Consider the following 18,766-nt stretch of genomic DNA (forward strand, 5'->3'; position numbering starts at 1 on the left):
TGTATGCTAATTTTTTTACATATGATTGAGAAATATTTAGTGAAATTAAAATAATTCTAAAAATAAAAAACTGAAAAAATTTGAAATTAAACAAAAAGAACTATGACTATGTTGTTATTATCTAGACCAGGGGCAGGGAACCTCCTGCCTGCATGAAGGAGGACATATATAAGGCCTCTGAAATTATGAGGTCTGGTACTACCAAGGCAACTGCAGGCAGAGATGGAAATTCAACAAATCAGAGAGCTTAGAGGGGTGAATTAATTAAATATTTAACCATTAATAGTTGGCTAATTATTAAGTTTTGGCCCTTGGCAGAAGAAAGGTTCCCCGCCCCTGATCTAGATAGACCTGACCTTCTGGGAGCAATTATACATATGACTTCTTTTCAATTAGCTGAACAAAGATGGATCCCCAGTAGGTGGCAGTGAAGCCGACCAAAGAACATACATCTCTGTACTTTTTATGCATGAGTAATGTAATTTGGTTTGTATATTATTCAATAAACTCTTTAGTTAACTGTCTCTGATCGTTGAAGTGACATTTGTTGAATGAAAGCATGAAAGACTGAATAGACTAACAAATGAACTAAAGGCATAATTTAAAATTAAAAATTTGAATGAAGAATAAAAATATTTAGCTTTTTCTTCCTTTCTCCCTTTGGCCAAATTTTCTATATTTTCACTCCATCTTTCTCCTAGGCATTAATTTGGGAAACATTGACACCTTGTCATTAGTTCTGAAAAAAGCAAGATTTTTTTTTATTATAAACTATTAGCCCAGCAATTAAGAGAGAACAACTAAATTGTGAAGGAAGCAGTACTGCACACAGCAACCCAGAAGAGGGTACTAGCATACCTCCCATTCTGGGATCACATCCAAGAGACAGAGGCTTCACTGTCATATTTGAGATGAGCTTTCATGATACTGCTGTGCAAAGCCTTATTAACTGTTCAGTTTTCACATCTGATACCAGCATATGCAATAGGACAGGAAAGGGCTCTAGTCAAAGCACAACTGACCTTGGGATGAAACCATCCTAGCCCAGCTCTTTAGAATATTCTGTCTCTAGGGTCCAAAGCCAATACGCCACAGAGATACCCAGGGATAGATCCTCTAATACAAAATCATTTTCTGGTCCAGTTTGGTGAGAACAAAGTCATTCCTGGCTTGCTTGCCCTTCCTCTTTTCAACAAAATCAGTTTTAGAACCATAGTTTAAGGTCCAGCAACCCAGAGGCCTGGGCTCACTCTCCATATGTTGCCTTTAGGTTGTGTTTAGGTAAGAACTTGGACCTCCTCCTTATGGCAACTGACAGTAGCTGCTCTTATAATTCAGTTAATGCCCTGGTGGTAATAGCATCTCAGAAGAAGAAAGGGAGGATCTAGGTAGGTTTGTTATATCAGAGGGATGTGGCTATAGAGTTGAGGCATTCCTGGTCACTTGTACTTGTAGATCTTTGAGTTATTCCTGAGCTACATGTATTTCCCCAAGGGAGCCTCATGGGTTGGACTTCGCTCCAAAGCTGCCTGAACAGAGAACACCAAAGGGTTGGGTAGTGAGAAGTCACAAGGTAAGGGACAACTGCATTTTTATCAACAATTTGACTACAATCTCTGATTTCTTTTTTCTGTAAGCCAACTCTGTCAAGTGGCTGGAGGACTCTGACTCTCAGTGATTGGAGGACCCCCACTCGCAGTGGCTAGATGATCCTTGCAGTGACTGGAGGACCCTGACCCTCAGTGGCTGGGGGATCATGACTATTAGTGAGTGACTAAAGGATTCTCTCAGAAGCTGGAGGGTCCTGACTCTCAGTGACTAGAGGACCCTGACTCTCAGTGATTGGAGGATTTTGACTCTTAGTGGCTGGAGGACCCAGACTATCAGTGGCTAGAAGATCTTCTCAAAAGCTGGAGGACCCTGACTCTCAGTGACTGGAGAACCTTAGTGACTGGAGAACCCTGGCTATCAGTGGCTAAGAGGATCTTGTCAGAAGCTGGAGGAACCTGATTCTCAGTGTCTGGAGAACCCTAACTCTAAGTGGCTGGAGGACCTTGGCTCTCAGTGACTGGAGTACCCTGATTCTCAGTGGTTGGAGTACCCTGACTCTCAATGATTGGAAGACTTTGACCCTTAAGTGGCTGGAGGACCCAGACTATCAGTGACTAGTGGATCTTCTCAGAAGCTGAAGAAATCTAACAGTGGCTAGATGATTCTCTCAGGAACTGGAGGAACCTTTTAGTGGCTAGAGGATTCTCATAGGAACTGGAAGAACTTGACTCTCAGTAGTTAAAGGTCTCCAGCCATGGTTCAACACTTTTATGGACAATAATAGTCATACTTACATGGATATATATTAAACTTGATTGTACATGTATAACCTATATCAGATTACTCATTGTCATGGGGAGGGGGAAGGAAGAGAGGGAGGTAGAAAAATGTGGAATTCAAAAGCTTACAAAAAGATGAATGTTGAAAACTATTTTTGCATATAATTGAAAAAATAACATTAAAAACAATAGTCATAATATTTTGTTACTTACTATAGTTACTTTCCCCTAGTTACTCATAATCTCCACATGCCTCTCCACCTTTTCATTTTTTTAAAGAAATGAACTACTATGAAGGTAGGAATGATATTTTTCTTTTTACAGGGTGTCCCAGAAGTCTTAGTGCAATTTGAATTACTCTGTGGCACATGAAAAGATGCTCAGTAAATGTTTGTTGAGTGAATGAATAAAGACAACAAACATTCCCATCTTTATTCTGAGATAAATTGATGAAATATAGTATGTATGAAGAATAATAAACTAATAAGAAATTTCTCCCCAGAACTTCCAGTCAAATTCCAGTACTCTTCATGTCTGCTAGGTACTCCTAAGCTTGTTAGCTCTTTGTTGGGTATGATCAGACAAGGAGTTAGAAATTCCCTGGTAATACTTTTTTTTTAGTTTTTTTTTCAAGGCAAATGGGGTTCAATGGCTTGCCCAAGGCCACACAGCTAGGCAATTATTATGTGTCTAAGGCCGACCAGAACTCAGGCACTCCTGACTCCAAGGCCACGCCCCTGGTAATACTTTTGCAGGTTACATCTTACTCTTTGTGACCCCATTTAAGGTTTTCTTGGCAAAGATACAAGGTTATTAACCTGGAGTCCATGAACTTGTTTTTTTTTTAAATTAATGACTATTTAACATAATTTATTTCTTTTGGGGGGTGGCTAGGTGGTACAGTGGATAGAGCACCAGCCCTGGAGTCAGGAGTACCTGAGTTCAAATCTGGCCTCAGATGCTTAATAATTGCCTAGCTGTGTGGCCTTGGGCAAGCCACTTAACCCCATTGCCTTGCCAAAAAAAAAAAAAACCCTAAAAAAAACAAAATAAAATTTCCTCAGACAATATAAAATACTCGGGAATCTACCTGCCAAGCATACTTAAAAAAAAACAACTATAACACTTTAGGGGTGGCTAGGTGGCACAGTGGATAAAGCACTGGCCCTGGAGTCAGGAGTACCTGGGTTCAAATCCGGTCTCAGACACTTAATAATCACCTAGCTGTGTGACCTTGGACAAGCCACTTAACCCCATTTGCCTCGCAAAAACCTTAAAAAAAAAAAGAGCAGAACATGGGTTTCCATTGAATATATCTTTTTTCTTTTCTTTAAAAATTTTTTTCATTGAACTAATCTTCCCTATCTCTCCCCACCAATTGAAAATAAAGAGCAATAAAATTTTTGTAACAAATATACTATTTCCAACTACAGAATTTGAATTGAGTATAGCCCAGCTCTATATTTCTTCCATCATCCTCCATTATACCTCACTCCATGACTTTATTCACAATGTTTATTAGCCCTAGAATTCCCTATCCTGACACCCTTTGCCAACTGCTTTTCTACCCATCCTTTTTGCCTTTTAATTGTATTTTATTTTTTCTAGTCACATGTATAGGTAGTTTCAACGTTCATTTTTATAAGGTTTGAATTTCCAAATTTTTCTCCCTCCCCAAAACTGGCAAGCAATCTCATTTAGGTTGTACATATGCAATTACATTAAACATATTTCCACATTAGTCATGCTGTAAAAGAAGAAACAAACAAAAAAGTAAAAAGAAAAAGTGAAAATTGTATACTTTGATCTGCATTCAGAATTCATAGTTCTTTTTTTGGAGGTGAAGAACATTTCCCATCATGTTTCTTTTGGTGTCCTGGTCTACCCACACTTTGAAGCTTCCTCCATGAAATCTTGATTCATTTCTGCATTTGGTAATAATCCTTCACATCCAGGATAACTCAAAGTTCTCTTCTTGCTCCTTTCATGTATTCAATCAGTCAGTGAACAATTAAATATTAAGTACTTATTATTTGCCTGAGAGTTTAGTTGTTATTCAACTTTAAGAGAATATGTGATGCAGTCTACATTTACTAAGGCATTTAACTTATTCAAACATTCATATTATGATAAATACTGGGCATACAAAGAAAGGAAGAATTAATCTTTGTTCTCAAGGAGTTTACATTCTAATGGGGGGGGCATGCAAATAACTTTGGATGTACATGATAAATACAAAATAGAGGGGAAAGTACTAGCAGCTGAGGAGACCAGGTAAGGTATTCTGGAAGACGGGCAGTATGAACTGAGTCTTAAAAGAATCCAGGGAAACTAAGGGGTGGATATGAGGCAGGAGATCATTCCAGACATGGTCAGAGAGCCAGTGCAAAGGCAGAAAAATGAGAGGACTCTAGTGTGTGAAGAATATCAATCAAGCTAGGAAGGCTGGAATGTATATACAATGTGTGAAGAAGGGAGAGTCAAATATAAGAAGACTGGATAGAAGGGGAGAAGTTATGAAATGTTATAAATGTCAAGGAGATGAGTTTATGTTTGATCAAGAAATAAGGGAGCCATTAGAGTTTATTGAACAGGCAATGAAATTGTTAGACTTGTGCTTTAAGAAATTCTCTATAGCAGTGGAATGAAAGATGGATTGAGATGGGGAGGTCCTTGAATTAGGGAGTTCAAATAAAAGGCTATTTCAAGGGGCAGCTAGGTGGCGCAGTGGATAAAGCACTGGCCCTGGAGTCAGGAATACCTGGGTTCAAATCCAGTCTCAGACACTTAATAATTACCTAGCTGTGTGGCCTTAGGCAAGCCACTTAACCCCGTTTGCCTTACAAAAAAAAAAAATCTAAAAAAAAAAAACTAAAGGCTATTGCAATAGTCCAAGTGAGAGGTGATGAGGGTCTATACTAGGGTTGTGGCTAGAGGAGTGGTGAGGAGATGTAAACAGTAGATATTATGAAGGTAGAAGTGATCAGATATGTGGGGTAAATGAAAGTGAGAATCCCAATGACACAGGAGCCTAGGTGAATGAGACAATAGTGAATAGTGCCCTTGAAAATAACAATGAAGTTGGGAAGAATGGAAGGTTTTTGGAGTAAATATAATGATTTTGGATAGACTGAGCTTAAGAGGTCTCTCAGATACTCAGTCTGAAATATTGGTTATATGGGACTAGAGCTCAGAAGTGGGACAGGACTATAGAAAGAGAGCGAGAACTTGGAATCATCTACATAGTGATGATAATTAAACCCATAGTAATTCAACACATATATTTTTTTTAGCATAGTAATTCAATATAAAGTTGTCCTTCATTCTCAAAGAGGACATGGCATCAGGAAGTGGATACCATGACAAGCACATGAATTGGATTTGAGTGAGTGGTTGCTGTGCTAAAGCACCAGCCTCACTTTTTCCATCTGGGTCCAGTAGCCAGATATGAATCAGGAAGACTGGAGATGACTCTGAATGTGAGGCAATCTGGTTAAGTGACTTGCTCAAGGTCACACAGCTAGTAAATGTCTGAGGCTGGATTCCAAGTCCTGTCTTCCTTACTCCAACGCCAGTGCTCTATCCACTGCATCATCTAGCTGTCATAGGAATTCAATATATTCTATTTGGTACTATAACTATTTGCACATGTATGATACATCACTAGCCTGTAAAGATCCATGAAAGCAGGAAAATTGATTTATCTAAGATTTATCTTAAATTGAGCACTGTTCCAACATCCAACAGATGCTTAATAAATATTTACAGAACTAGACTGATCCTAGAATTTCAGAATAGCTTGAGAACTGAAAAGCCATTTCTGTCTTGATGAAGGTATTCTTCCTATAGTAGAGATGAGGCCTGAATGATATTCATCCAACAGATGAACATTTTCAGTGCTGAGAAACCTCGCTAGACAGACTATTGTTGCATGGTTGGGCAGCCTGGAATTTTATTTTCTTTTTCCATTGAACCAAAAGAAGTCTCTCTCTTTAGGCTATTAGAAATAGAAGGAACAACAGAGGTCATATAGTCCAAGCCCCTCACTTTATAGATAACTAATGTGGTTCTAATTCTTATTTCTGGGGACAAGTAGAACAGAGTTCCTCTTTCATAACTTTTCAGATTTTTAAAGAGCGTTATTATCTTCTCCCCTTTCCCACTCCATGTTTTCTCTTCTCCAGAATAAATATCCCCAAATCTTTTGAACATCCCAGAAACTTCACTACCCTGGACATCCTCCTCTAGATACATCATAACTGGAAAATAGAATTTTTTAAATGCAGTAGAGAGAACTGAACTTTTAGGAAGCCAGATTTGTTACAGATTGATAGGGATAGGCCATTTTATTTGTGTTTGTCATTTTTGCTGTTTAGTTGATTAATCATGTTCAACTCTTCATAGACCATCTTGGGTTTTCTTCGCAGAGCTACTGGAATGGTTTGTCATTTCTTTCTCCAGCTCATTTTACAGGTGAGGAAACTGAGGCAAATAAGGTTAAGTGACTTGCCCAAGATCACACAGCTAGCTCATGGTGAGGTCAGATTTGAATTCAGGTCCTCCTAACTCCAGGCCCCAGCACTCTTTCCATTGTGCCTCCATGTGACCTTAAGTAAGTCATTAAAGTCCCTGATCCTTGGTATCATTATTATTATTTTTAACAATAATAATAATAATAGCTACTATTTGCATATAATTTTAAGGTTTTCTAAATGCTTTATAAATATAATTTTACAGTTGAAGAAAATGAGGCAGACAGAGGTTAAATGTGATGCTAAGAAGTTTTCTGAGGCTGGATTTGAATTCCTTACTTCAAATTCTCTCTCTCTGGAGAGGCCTCTTCAATTGCAGCATCCAGAGTCAACTGGACCATTCCAAATTACATGATACAGAAGATCAGGAACAGTTGCAGTGGCTAAATACAATGTTCTGTTTTCACCCCCTTGTCTAGACCCTCTTCTCCAGGTCTTTAGTACACTCACCTTATGTTCAAGGCAGCATTCACAGGAGGCAGCTCCCATTCACCAGGTTCACTTCTATAGAGTAGGGGGAGCGGACCGCTATTGGCCTGACAGAACTTTTCAAAGTCTTCAGCAAAAGATCTGGGCAGGATCACCACACTTGCCTGTTTAGGTCCTATTTGTTTTTAAGAGCAGAATGAATAAATACCCATATTTAGTTGCTCAGTTAAGTCATTGTTGATAGCAAATCTCACGAAAGATTCTCTAAAAACTGACACAAACTATATGGGAAATGCACTGATTCCAAATGTCATCAGATGAGTTTAAGAAAAGGCTATTTAAAAAATAAAACTTTGAATAGAATAGAAAGAACTGGAGCTATGTTTGCATTGGTTAAAGGGAACTCTGTTGTCCTCTTACCTCATTCATATACAGCCTCCAGGGTCAGCCTAGATCATTTCAATATCTCTTCCATGCAATTGCAGTTATTGTTGTTAGTGAGTTGTTTCACTTACGTCTTACTCTTTGTGACCCCATTTAAGGTTTTCTTGGCAAAGATACAAGGTTATTAACCTGGAGTCGATGATCTTGTTTTTTTTTTTTAAATTAATGACTATTTAACATAATTTATTTCTTTTGTAAGCCTGTGTTTTGTTTTATAAATTTTTTAAAAGTCTGTGAAGGGACCCATAACCCTTACAAACTGCCAAAAGGGTCCTTGACACAAAAAGGATTAAGAACCCCTTTCTTGAATTTCCTTTTTGGTAAATACTGCTTGAAGAAACTGAAAAGCAGTCTAAGAGAAATTAGACTTGAACCAACATTCCATAATAAATTCTAAATGAATTATGTGGCCTTAATATTAAAGATTATTCCATAAAAAAATTAGAAGAGAAGCAGATCATATAAATCTCACAGCTATAGGTAGATCATGTATACTTTTTTTTTGGTTTTTATAAGGCAATGGGGTTAAGTGACTTGCCCAAGGTCACACAGCTAGGTAATTATTAAATGTCTGAGTTTGGATTTTAACTCAGGTCCTCCTGACTCCAGGGCCAGTGTTCTATTCACTGCACCACCTAGCTGCCCCCTAGATATTGTATTCTTTTTTTTTAGAAAGATTTTATTCATTTTGAGTTTCACAATTCCCCCCCCATCTTGCTCCCCTCCCCCCACCCCCCACAGAAGGCATTCTGTTAGTGTTTAGTTCCATGGTATACATTGATCTCAGTTGAATGTGATGACAGAGAAATCAGATCCTTAAGGAAGAAAAATAAAGTATGAGATAGTAAAATTACATAATAAGATAACAGACTTTTTTTTCTAATTTGAGGGTAATAGTCTTTGTAGACCTTGTATTCTTAACCAAAGAAGGGATAGTGGCAATTACAAAAGATAAAGTATGATAATCTTAATTACAGGACATTGGAAAGGTTTTGTTCAGATAAAACTGATGTACCTAGAATAAGAAGGAAAGCAGAGGAATGGGAAAAAATCTTAGTTTCAAATTTTTCTGATAAAGGTTCAATAACCAAGATATATAAGCAATTAACATACAATCTAACCAAATTTTATATATATATATATATATATGTGCATCAAATGTATAAATGTATGTGTGTGTACACACACACACACACACACACACACACACATACACACAAACACATAACCAAAAATCTTCTTCCAGGAGATAAATGGTCAAAGCATTTGAACAAAGAATTCACAGAGAAAGAATTGCAAACTTCACAGCTACCTGAAAGAATGCTTCAAATCACTAATAAGTAAAATATAAATCAAAACAACCCTGAGATTTCACTTCATGCTCTGCAAATTGGCAAAGATGACAAAAGGTGAGAATAGTCAACAATGTTGGAGGATTTGTAGGAAGATAGGCACATTGTTGGTGGAGCTCTGAATCAGTATCCCCATTGTGGAAAGAAATTTGAATTTATGCAAATAAAAGTATTAAGTTTTCATACCTTTGATCCAGAGATTCTATTACTGGGCTTAAACTCCAGAAAGGACATTATTAAGACAAAACACTTTCTTGTGCTTTACTACCATAAACTTTTGAGTATTCAGAATCAATGTCAAGCCATAATGAGGCATCCAGGAGGAAATGATAATGATGATGATAATAGCGAGCATTTATATAGTTATAATGGGTTGGAATGTGGGTGCTGCTTTGTTTTTGAACATGTATACTGTGTGTGTGCCCACATGGGTCTCTCTAGATGTGGCTCAAAGAGAGACAAAAATAGATATCTCTAGTTTTTCCTCAATAACCTGCTCTACCAGTGAGGATAAAGTTCCATATATTTGGCTCTTTGAGGCCTACAAAATACCCCAAGGTTTACTCTCTGAGGTAGCTGCTACTATTATCACCATTTTACAAATGAGGAAACTGAGGCAAACAAAGGTTAAAGGACTTGCCCAGTATCATACAATTAGTAAGTGTTTGAGGCAGGATTGACCTCAGATCTTCCTAACTCAACCTAGCTTAACTCAGTTGACTTCAGTTGGAGGTGCTTTCTAGTCTAGTTCTCAATTTATCTCCTGACTTTTTTAGAAATAAGTCCAAAGGGCTGTGAAACATTGTTCTGGATTACCAAAAGAAGCTATGGAATTTCCTTCTGTGGACATCCTGGATGCTTGCATAGGCCACCATCTGTGTGGGAGAGTCAGGCCAGTTCCCACCTCTTAGGCCAACTTAGTATATGGAACTCATTATCTTCAAACCGTTGCTTCCCCAGGCAGTGTTACATAACATATTTTCAAAATGAGGACAGATGAGACCATCTCCACTATTTAGCTTAAGGAAGTTTACTGAATGTTCAGAACAAGCCCAGCATGATTCCGAAAATAATTTGGTATGCCACTAAAATGAAAGTCACTCTGGTTTTTCCTGCCTTGTATTCCCAGGCTAGGAAATAAGAACAATACCAATCCTTTATCCTTCAGAGGCCTGTTGTGGGAACAAATATGATTTTTAAAACTATAAAATCAGGGTGGTGCTATATATGGAAAACTTTTTTGGGGGGGTTTCTTTTGTAATTAAACAAAGTACACCTTCTACATTACCCCTTCTATTTATGTCTCCTTTGATGGTAATGGATAGTCCCTAAGTCAGGTTCTTCATGTTAGCAATAAAAAAATGAATTAAAAGAGTCTCTTTTGAGACTGTAGGAGGAAGATCAGAGATATAAAGGTATTTAATTTTCTAATATAGTTCACACATTAATGGATGAGTTGAATTTCTTGGACTTCAGCTGAGGTCTCAATGATTTAGTGAAAGGACTGAGCTAATACCTCTGAGTCCTTTTATAGATAAGGGGTCTCCTCCCATCTCCCTTTTTCTGTTCCTCCTCTCTTCTCCTTAGTTTTGTCATCTTAACAATGTAAAGGGTTTAGCTAAATGAGTTTATGGTCCTTATAATCTGAAGTACATATCTAGGTGCAAGGACTAGTGGGAAACAAAAGGCGAAAGGCTAATCAAATTATTATTTTTAAAATTCAATTTTATTTTAGATTTTTAATTTTCTCCCTCCTTCCTCCCCTCTTCTACCCACTTGAGAAGGCAAGAAAAACAAAACCCAATATGTATAATCATGCAAAGCAAATTAGCATGTCCCAAAAAATAATACAGAAAAAGGGAAGAAAAAAGAATTCAAGTTGCACCATGAGGCCATCAATTAATCAATAAACATTTATTAAGTTCCCACTATATGCTGGAACTGTGCTAATTACTAGATAACTTTCTATCTGAAGTTGGGTAACATTTCATCGTGAGTCATTTGTAATTATGGTTGGTCTGTGTTGATCAGAATTACTTAGTTTTTCAAACTTTATTACCTTTTCAATAGTGCTATTAGTATATAATTTTTTCTCTTGGTTCTGTTCACTTCATTTTGCATGAGTTCATACAAGTTTTCTCAGGTTTTTTTCCTGAAATCATTCCTTTTCTTTTCTTTTCTTTTTATTTGGCAAGGCAGTGGTATTAAGTGGTCACACAGCTAGTTAATTATTAAGTGTCTGAGACTGGATTTGACCTCAGATCCTCCTGACTCCAGGGTCGGTGCTCTATCCACTGCACCGCCTACCTGCCTTCCCTTTATCATTTCTTATAACATGACATTCAGTCATTCTTCAATTGATGGGCGTCCCCTCAGTTTCCAATTCTTTGCCATCACAAAGAGTTATCATAAACATTTTTGTACATATGGGTCCTTTTTCTTCCTTTGATCTCTTTGGAGTATAGCAGAATCATAGCAGTATCATTAGATCAAAGAATATGCATAATTTAATAACTATTTAGGCATAATTACAAAGTGCTTTTCACAACAATTCCACCAGTAATGCATTAAGTGTCCCTGCATTCCCATAGCCCCTATATATTTGTTACTCACCTTTTTGGTTATCTTAGCCAATCTTGTGGGTATGAGGTGATACCTCAGAGTAGCTTTAATTTACATTTCTCTATTCTAACTTTTTATATACACTTAAAATTCAGAGGCAATGATATTCTATAATGCCAAGGGGCTTAGACTCAAACAATATTAAATGTGGAAGGAACCTTAGAGAGCAGCTAGTCCAATGCCTTTATTTTACAACTGAGGAAATCAAGGTCCAGAGAGAAATACACAATGTGTCCCAGCCTGTTTGTGGCAGAGCCAGGCCTGGAAGCCAGACCTTCCAATCCCCTGGCTCTTCTCAGAACATCACACTACCAGCTGTGACCTAGGCTCTGAGCACTCTCTTCAAGGGCTGCTATATATATTCTATATATATAGAAGAGAATATATACACATATATGTATATATGTGTATATGTGTGTAAACATATGCACACATACCTGTGATATATGTGTATTGTGGATATATATTATATATATTTATAGACTACACATATGTGTGTAGAGAGGAGAGAATTCTTTTATTGTCTATTTCTGATACAATTTGCTTACATGCTTTTTTATTTTGAACAAATATATCATCTGACTGATGGGTAAAAATAAACACAGGGAAACTTGTAAGGATGGCTGTGAATAGGTAGTAACTTACTATTTGTCTCAAACCTGAAGTGGCTTTTTTAAGAGCACTCTTAGTGGGTATCCCAAGTGCTATGTTAATTTGGAGACATGGATGATGTAAAATCTAACTAGGAACTCAAGTGAGACATTGAAAGTAATGGTACCACAGGGGCGGCTAGCACCAGCCTTGGAGTCAGGAGTACCTGGGTTCAAATCCGACCTCAGACACTTAATAATTACCTAGCTGTGTGGCCTTGGACAAGCCACTTAACCCTGTTAGCCTTGCAAAAACCTAAAAAAAAAAAAGTTATGGTACCTTCCCATTGTCTCCTTAACTACAAAAAACAGACAAAAGTACAATATATTATCAATGGTCTGAAAAGGAACTGCCTTATTCTCTTCCCTTCACCCAAATGCATGTCATCTAATAGGAAAAATATTCTTGTTACAAAGTCTTGATGGATCTTTCTTTTTATTTCTTCTTAGGGGAAACTTTGAGAGGTCCAGGTAGCCCTATGAGAGAGCAAGAAGATGGGATACTATCTATAAAATAGGGTAATTTATTGGGAGTGAAGGTAGCCTAAAGTTAAGGTAACTTATCTTGAGTCAAAAAATCAGATTTGCACATGTATGATAATTTGGAATCCTATTTTTTTCCCCTGGAGGGAAAAAGTCACAGTTTTTTAATCTCACCATCATGGTGGTTATATTTATCCAATTTATCTTAGCACAATTTAACTTAATGTTGCTACTTCCTTCTGATGAAGTTTCTGTCCTTCAGATCATAGAGATACTGCATTTAGAATTAGAATCAGAATCTTGTTCAACCTTTTCTTCAAGCATGATTCCTTGCTACAATATCCCTAAAAAGAGTAGTTGTCTAGACGTTCTTTGGAACAGTTCCAAAACTGGGGGTCTCAGCAGAACTTACTTATTTGAGTATCAGTTTTTCTCCCTGCAGCTCTTGACCAAGAACCTTACTTTTTATGTTATATGCTTACTCTGTTACATTATATGCACTGGAAATACAAAAACAAAAAATTAAATGGTATCCTCAAGGGGATTAACATTCTTTCATGGAATCCATATGTACCTAGAAAATATAAGGCAATTCGGAGATAAAAGTACCTGCAGCTGGAATGGGGGAAAATGTCTAACTTGTTAAGTCACATGATTTTAGGAGATGATGTGTTACATGTGGAAAAAATAAAGGCTTTGGAGCAGGAGAAATTTAGGTTCAAATTCTACCTCTGATCTTCACTACTTCGAGGACTATGACCATGGAAAAGTCACTTAATTGAAGATTAAGTGAGATATATGTAAAATGTGTGTAAGCTTTACAACATAATTATTAGCTATTATTTCTCTGGGATAGGATGTTAATGTTTGCCTGATGCAAGCATCATTTCATCTATTATTCACTCCCACTCATACCAAAAGCAGAAGACTTTGCAATCCTCTTCAAAGCTATACTTTTTTTTTTGGTTCTTTATCTCTCCAGGACCTACTTTCCATGCATGTAAGAACTGAATTGGATTGAATTTACATTTCCCATTACTCTCCTTTATGCCTTCCACTTTCCAGGCAGATTGGCCTATTTACTGCTCCTGCAAGTAGCCGTCCTTCATATAGGATACTGCATTGCTCTATCTCTGTGCTTTTATATAGGCTTTGCTACATGCTGGGAATATCCCCCTCACCTCCACTTCTGAGAACCTTTAACTTGATTCAAGGTCATCTCAGGTGTCACTTCTATTGTCTGCTTTTGTTTGTTTGCTTGTTTGTTTTTGGTGGGGTTATGGGTTAAGTGACTTGCCCATGTCTGATGCTGAATTTGAACTCAGGTCCTCTTGAGTTCAGAACCCATGCCTATCTGCTGCACCAACTAGCTACCCCAATGCCACCTCTGTTGAAAACTCTTTCCTGATCCCTCTAGTCTATTGTTGATTTTTTTGGGGGGTGGGGATGAGGCAATTGGGGTTAAGTGACTTGCTCAGGGTCAGACAACTAGTAAGTATCTGAGGCTAGATTTGAATTCAGGTCTTCCTGACTCCAAGGCTTGTGGTGCTCTATTCACTGTGCCATCTAACTGCTGCTAATGCTTATAGTTTTTAATTTTTTTTAAATCTCTTTTCCCCCTCTAGTTTTTAATAATCTTTCTTTTTCTCTTTCATCTATCATATTATCTGATTACACATTCCATTCTTCCCTCAGTAGAAGGTAAGCAACTTGAGGGCAGAGCCTGATTTTTATTTTGTCTTTGTATTCCTGGCACCTGGCAAAGTGCTTTGTACATAGTAGCTATATAGTAAATGTTGTACGGGATTGGACTGGGACTTAAGGAACAAGTTTTAACCAGAGGTGGTGGTTGTAGTTGTTCAGTTGTTTCCAACTCTTCTTGATCCTTTGTGGGATTTTTTTTTTTTTAGTGTTTTAGTTTTTGCAAGGCAATGGGGTTAAGTGGCTTGCCCAAGGCCACACAGCTAGGTAATTATTAAGTGCCTGAGGTTGGATTTGAACTCAGGTCTTCCTGAATCCAGGGCCGGTGCTCTACCCATTGCACCACCTAGCCACCCCATGGGATTTTCTTGGCAAAGAAACTAGAATAGTTTGTCATTTCATTCTCAAGCTCATTTTACAGATGTAGAAATGAAGCAAATGGGGTCAAGTGACTTCCACCAAGGTCACACAGCCAGTATATATACAAGTTCAAATTTGAACTCAGATCTTCCCTACTCTAGTATATTATTCACCAAGCTACCTAGAAGTAGGTTTATATTTTTCTCGTTTTACCCATCAATACTTACCCCTTGACATGCCAGAAATGTTTCTAGGGTTGAATTTCTTTTGTAGAATCAAGCTTCTAATTGTAGGAGGAAGGTGGGTCCTCAGATAGGTGATGAAAATCATTTATCCTGTAATGAGAAAAGGATAATTTTGTTTAGTGGAATAAGAGGCAAGGGAAAAAGGTGAAAAATCCCGAGCAGCTAGGTGGTACAGTGGATAGAGCACCAGCTCTGGAGACTGGAGGATCTGAGTTTAAATCTGGACTCAGACACTTAATAATCACCTAGCTGTGTGACCTTGGGCAAAAACAAAAGATGAAAAAATCCTAGATTCCTGAAGTATCAGAATTCCTGAGTCTAAGCAAATGTTCTCTCTCGGACTACACCCAGCTCTGTTTCTGGATGAATAATAATTATAGATAACATTTATTTGGAATCTACTATTTTTTTCATTTGATTTTCACAATAGCCCTGGGAGAGAAATGCTATTGCTGTCCCCATTTTACAGATGAAGAAACTAAGGCAAACAGAGGCTAAAGTGACTTACCTAGGGTAGCATGGCTAGTATCAGTGTCTGAGGCTGGATCTGAACTCCATCCACTCCATTATCTAAGTGATTATGGTTAAGAAGGTCCCTGGATAGTATGCCTCAGTTTCTGATCAGAAAGCCGTATCACTTCACAGTATCTTTGCTTCTTCTTATTGTTTGTAATTTTAAAAAGTCTTGTTTCCAATCCTCTCTGCCTAGTCAGACATTAGCCATTCATTCCTCCCCACCTTCTTCAGGAAACCATCCCCTCTCTACCTCTCCAGATCCTACTTCCCTGAGAATCACTTTTAGTTTCTATTGTGGCATTTAATATTTTCATAGAGATGGAATTCGTGTGTGTGTGTGTGTGTGTGTGTGTGTGTGTGTGTGTGTGTGTTATGGATTCCTTTTTGCAGTGTGGACCTAGTCTCAGAATAATGTTTGTTGCCTGCGTTCATAACTGAAGGAAATGCTAAACTTCAGTTAGAAGTTAGTGAAAATAAAAGATCTAATTTTTTCCTATCCAAGTTCACAAACCTCCCTATAATCTATCATAGTCCCCTATGAGGAGGAGGAGTGTCTGTGAACTTCAGATTAAGAATTATCATCTTACCACCCAGAGATGACTGGCCTGGATTCAAGTTACTCTATGAGTACATTTCCAGTTAACCCGTATCTCATAAATCTCCACTGATGTGTTTATCTTTAATAATCTGCCACAAGACACAGTTCCAAACAAATGGCAGAGTAAGAAAAGAGGCAATGTGGCATTTGTCCCATACACCCAGGGAGGATTCTACAAATAACATTCTAACAGTGGAAAGAGTGGGCAACATAGAGAATATACAGGAGAGATATACCTGCAGAGTATAAGAGGGGTTAGGGCAAATGTTTGGAAAGGCAAGGCATAGTGGGCAGCTAGGTGGTGGGTAGAGTGCCAGGCCTGGAGCTAGAAAGACTCCTCTTCCTGAGTCTAAAAACAGCCACAGATCCTTGCTACTTGTGTGATGCTGGGCAAGCACTTAAGCCTATTTGCCTCAGTTTCCTCATCTGTAAAATGATGAAATGGCAAACCACTCTAGTATTTTTGCCAAGAATGGGATCACAAAAAGTCAGACGCAACTGAAAACAACTGAACAATAATACACAGAGCTAACATAGGTGGCCAAGGCAGCTCAAGCCCTGAAGCTGCAAGATCACTAAAGTCCTCTGATAGGTGGTATCACGGCATCCTCTGGGGGTTCTTTTCAGGATATGTATAGTATTTGCTAGCTACTCCTTGGCTAGACAAATGGTTTCTGCAGGACATAGTTTTTCCTGAACTTTCTCTCCTCTCTGCTGCTAGGCTCAACCCAGTTGGTTGGATGGATATCTGACTTTGGCTGAGGTCCTTGGTTATATTGTTGTTGTTGTCCAGTCATTTTAGTCTTTTTCTACTCTTCATGACCTCATTTGGCAAAGATATTGGAGTAGTTTGTCATTTTCTTTTCTAGTCTTTTATAGATGAGGAAACTGAGGAAAACTGGGTTAAAGTGACTTACCCAGGGTCACAGTGTCTGGGGCAACATTTGACCTCACCAAAATAGCCTTGCTGACTTTCAGGCCCAGCACACTATCTACTTGAACTATCTACCTATTCCTAATTATTATTCTTTTATGAAAAGAAAAGCCTCTATGGTACTTTTTTTTTAACAAATAGTATTTTATTTCTTTTTCCAATTACATGTAAAGATAGTTTTCAGTTTTCATTTTTTTTAAGATTTTTGAGTTCCAAATTTTTCCTCCCTTTCTTCTCTCCCCCTCCCAAGACAGCAGGCTTTGATATAGGTTATCCATGTACAATCTTGTTAAACATATGTCCACATTAGTTGTGTTGTAAAAGAAGAATCAGAACAAATGGGGAAAATTATGAGAAAGAAAAAATTAAAAACAAAAAATAAATGAAAACATTATACATGGATCTACTTTCAAACTCCATAGTTCTTTCTTTGGCTGTGATTAGCATTTTCTATCATAAGTCTTTTGGAATTATCTTGAATCATTGCCTTGCTAAGAAGATCTAAGTATCATAGTGGATCATCACTTAATGATACTGTGTACAATGTTCTCCTGTTCTGCTTCACTCAACATCAGTTCTTGTCTTCCCAGGTTTTTCTGAAATCTGTCTGTTCATCATTTCTCATGGAACAATAGTATTCCATTACATATTCATATAGCATAACTTGTTCTGTCATTCCCCAGTTGGTGGGCATCCCCTCAAATTCCAATTCTTTACCATATGAGACACTTTTAATTAAAAAAACAGAGACTTTAAAAATTGATCTTTTAGGGAAATGAACAAAAACCCTTCCCCAAGGTGAAGGATAAGGGGGAACTTTCTCAGCTTTTTTCCCCTTTCATACAATGACCTGGTTCATTGCTCTAAGTTCCGACCGCTAAGGCTACAGCAATGTTTCCACTACCTGAATCCAGAATCAGAAGGCCTGGGTTCAAATCTCATATCTGAGGCTTACTCCTTTTGTGACTTTGGGCAAGTCATTTAACTTCCATGGGCCTCAGTTTTTCAGTTTTTAGATGACCTCTGAAATTTTCTTCCAGCTCTAGATTTATTGTCCCATGATGTCCTGCAGGAGATCTCAATCTAGGCACCAAGATCTTTAGAAAATGAGAACAAGATTACATGTAACTGGAACGGTTAGGTTCAAGTTGTCTTTTTTAATAGACTCAGTTTTCTGGTTCAGGGGCTCAGGTCTCTGTTACAGACTTCACTGTCCTTCATGGAGATTATGGAGAGTACTTCCAGAGTTTAACCTCTGAAAATTAGGCTAGACCTGATCATTATTCATGTAGAGGCTCATTATCCAATAATTACCAAACTGTTCTGTTAAAGTTCCCAGTTTTTTGTTTTTTTTTAAATGTCCAAATCTTTCCCTGCTTCTTCCATGTAAATGAATAGAGATTTGAAAGGAAAGGAAGAGAGACAAAGCTAAGCCCAAGGGGCAAGGTCATTGTTTCTTTTACTTAGTTAATGGGAAAACTATCACACTTAGAGACCACATCAGTTTGCTAAGATGGTGACATCTGTGTGGAAGGTGATAGGGAGCAAAACATCTACTTCCATATTTTCC

The 18,766-nt window shown here is 37.8% G+C and overlaps 1 protein-coding gene across 1 annotated transcript in view; it reads right to left on the minus strand.

Moving 5' to 3' along the window:
• Positions 1-18,766, minus strand: part of DGLUCY (D-glutamate cyclase) — a 125,915-nt gene that overhangs the window by 82,358 nt on the left and 24,791 nt on the right. The window contains exons 2-3 of the mRNA XM_074235500.1: positions 15,131-15,238; positions 7,313-7,466 (exon numbers count right to left, since the gene is read on the minus strand). Of these exons, the coding sequence (XP_074091601.1) occupies positions 7,313-7,466; positions 15,131-15,233 (257 nt within the window). The 5' untranslated portion in view covers positions 15,234-15,238. The remainder of the gene's footprint in view (positions 1-7,312; positions 7,467-15,130; positions 15,239-18,766) is intronic.

The sequence above is a fragment of the Macrotis lagotis genome, chromosome 4 (genome assembly GCF_037893015.1).
Source record: "Macrotis lagotis isolate mMagLag1 chromosome 4, bilby.v1.9.chrom.fasta, whole genome shotgun sequence".
NCBI lineage: Eukaryota > Metazoa > Chordata > Mammalia > Peramelemorphia > Peramelidae > Macrotis > Macrotis lagotis.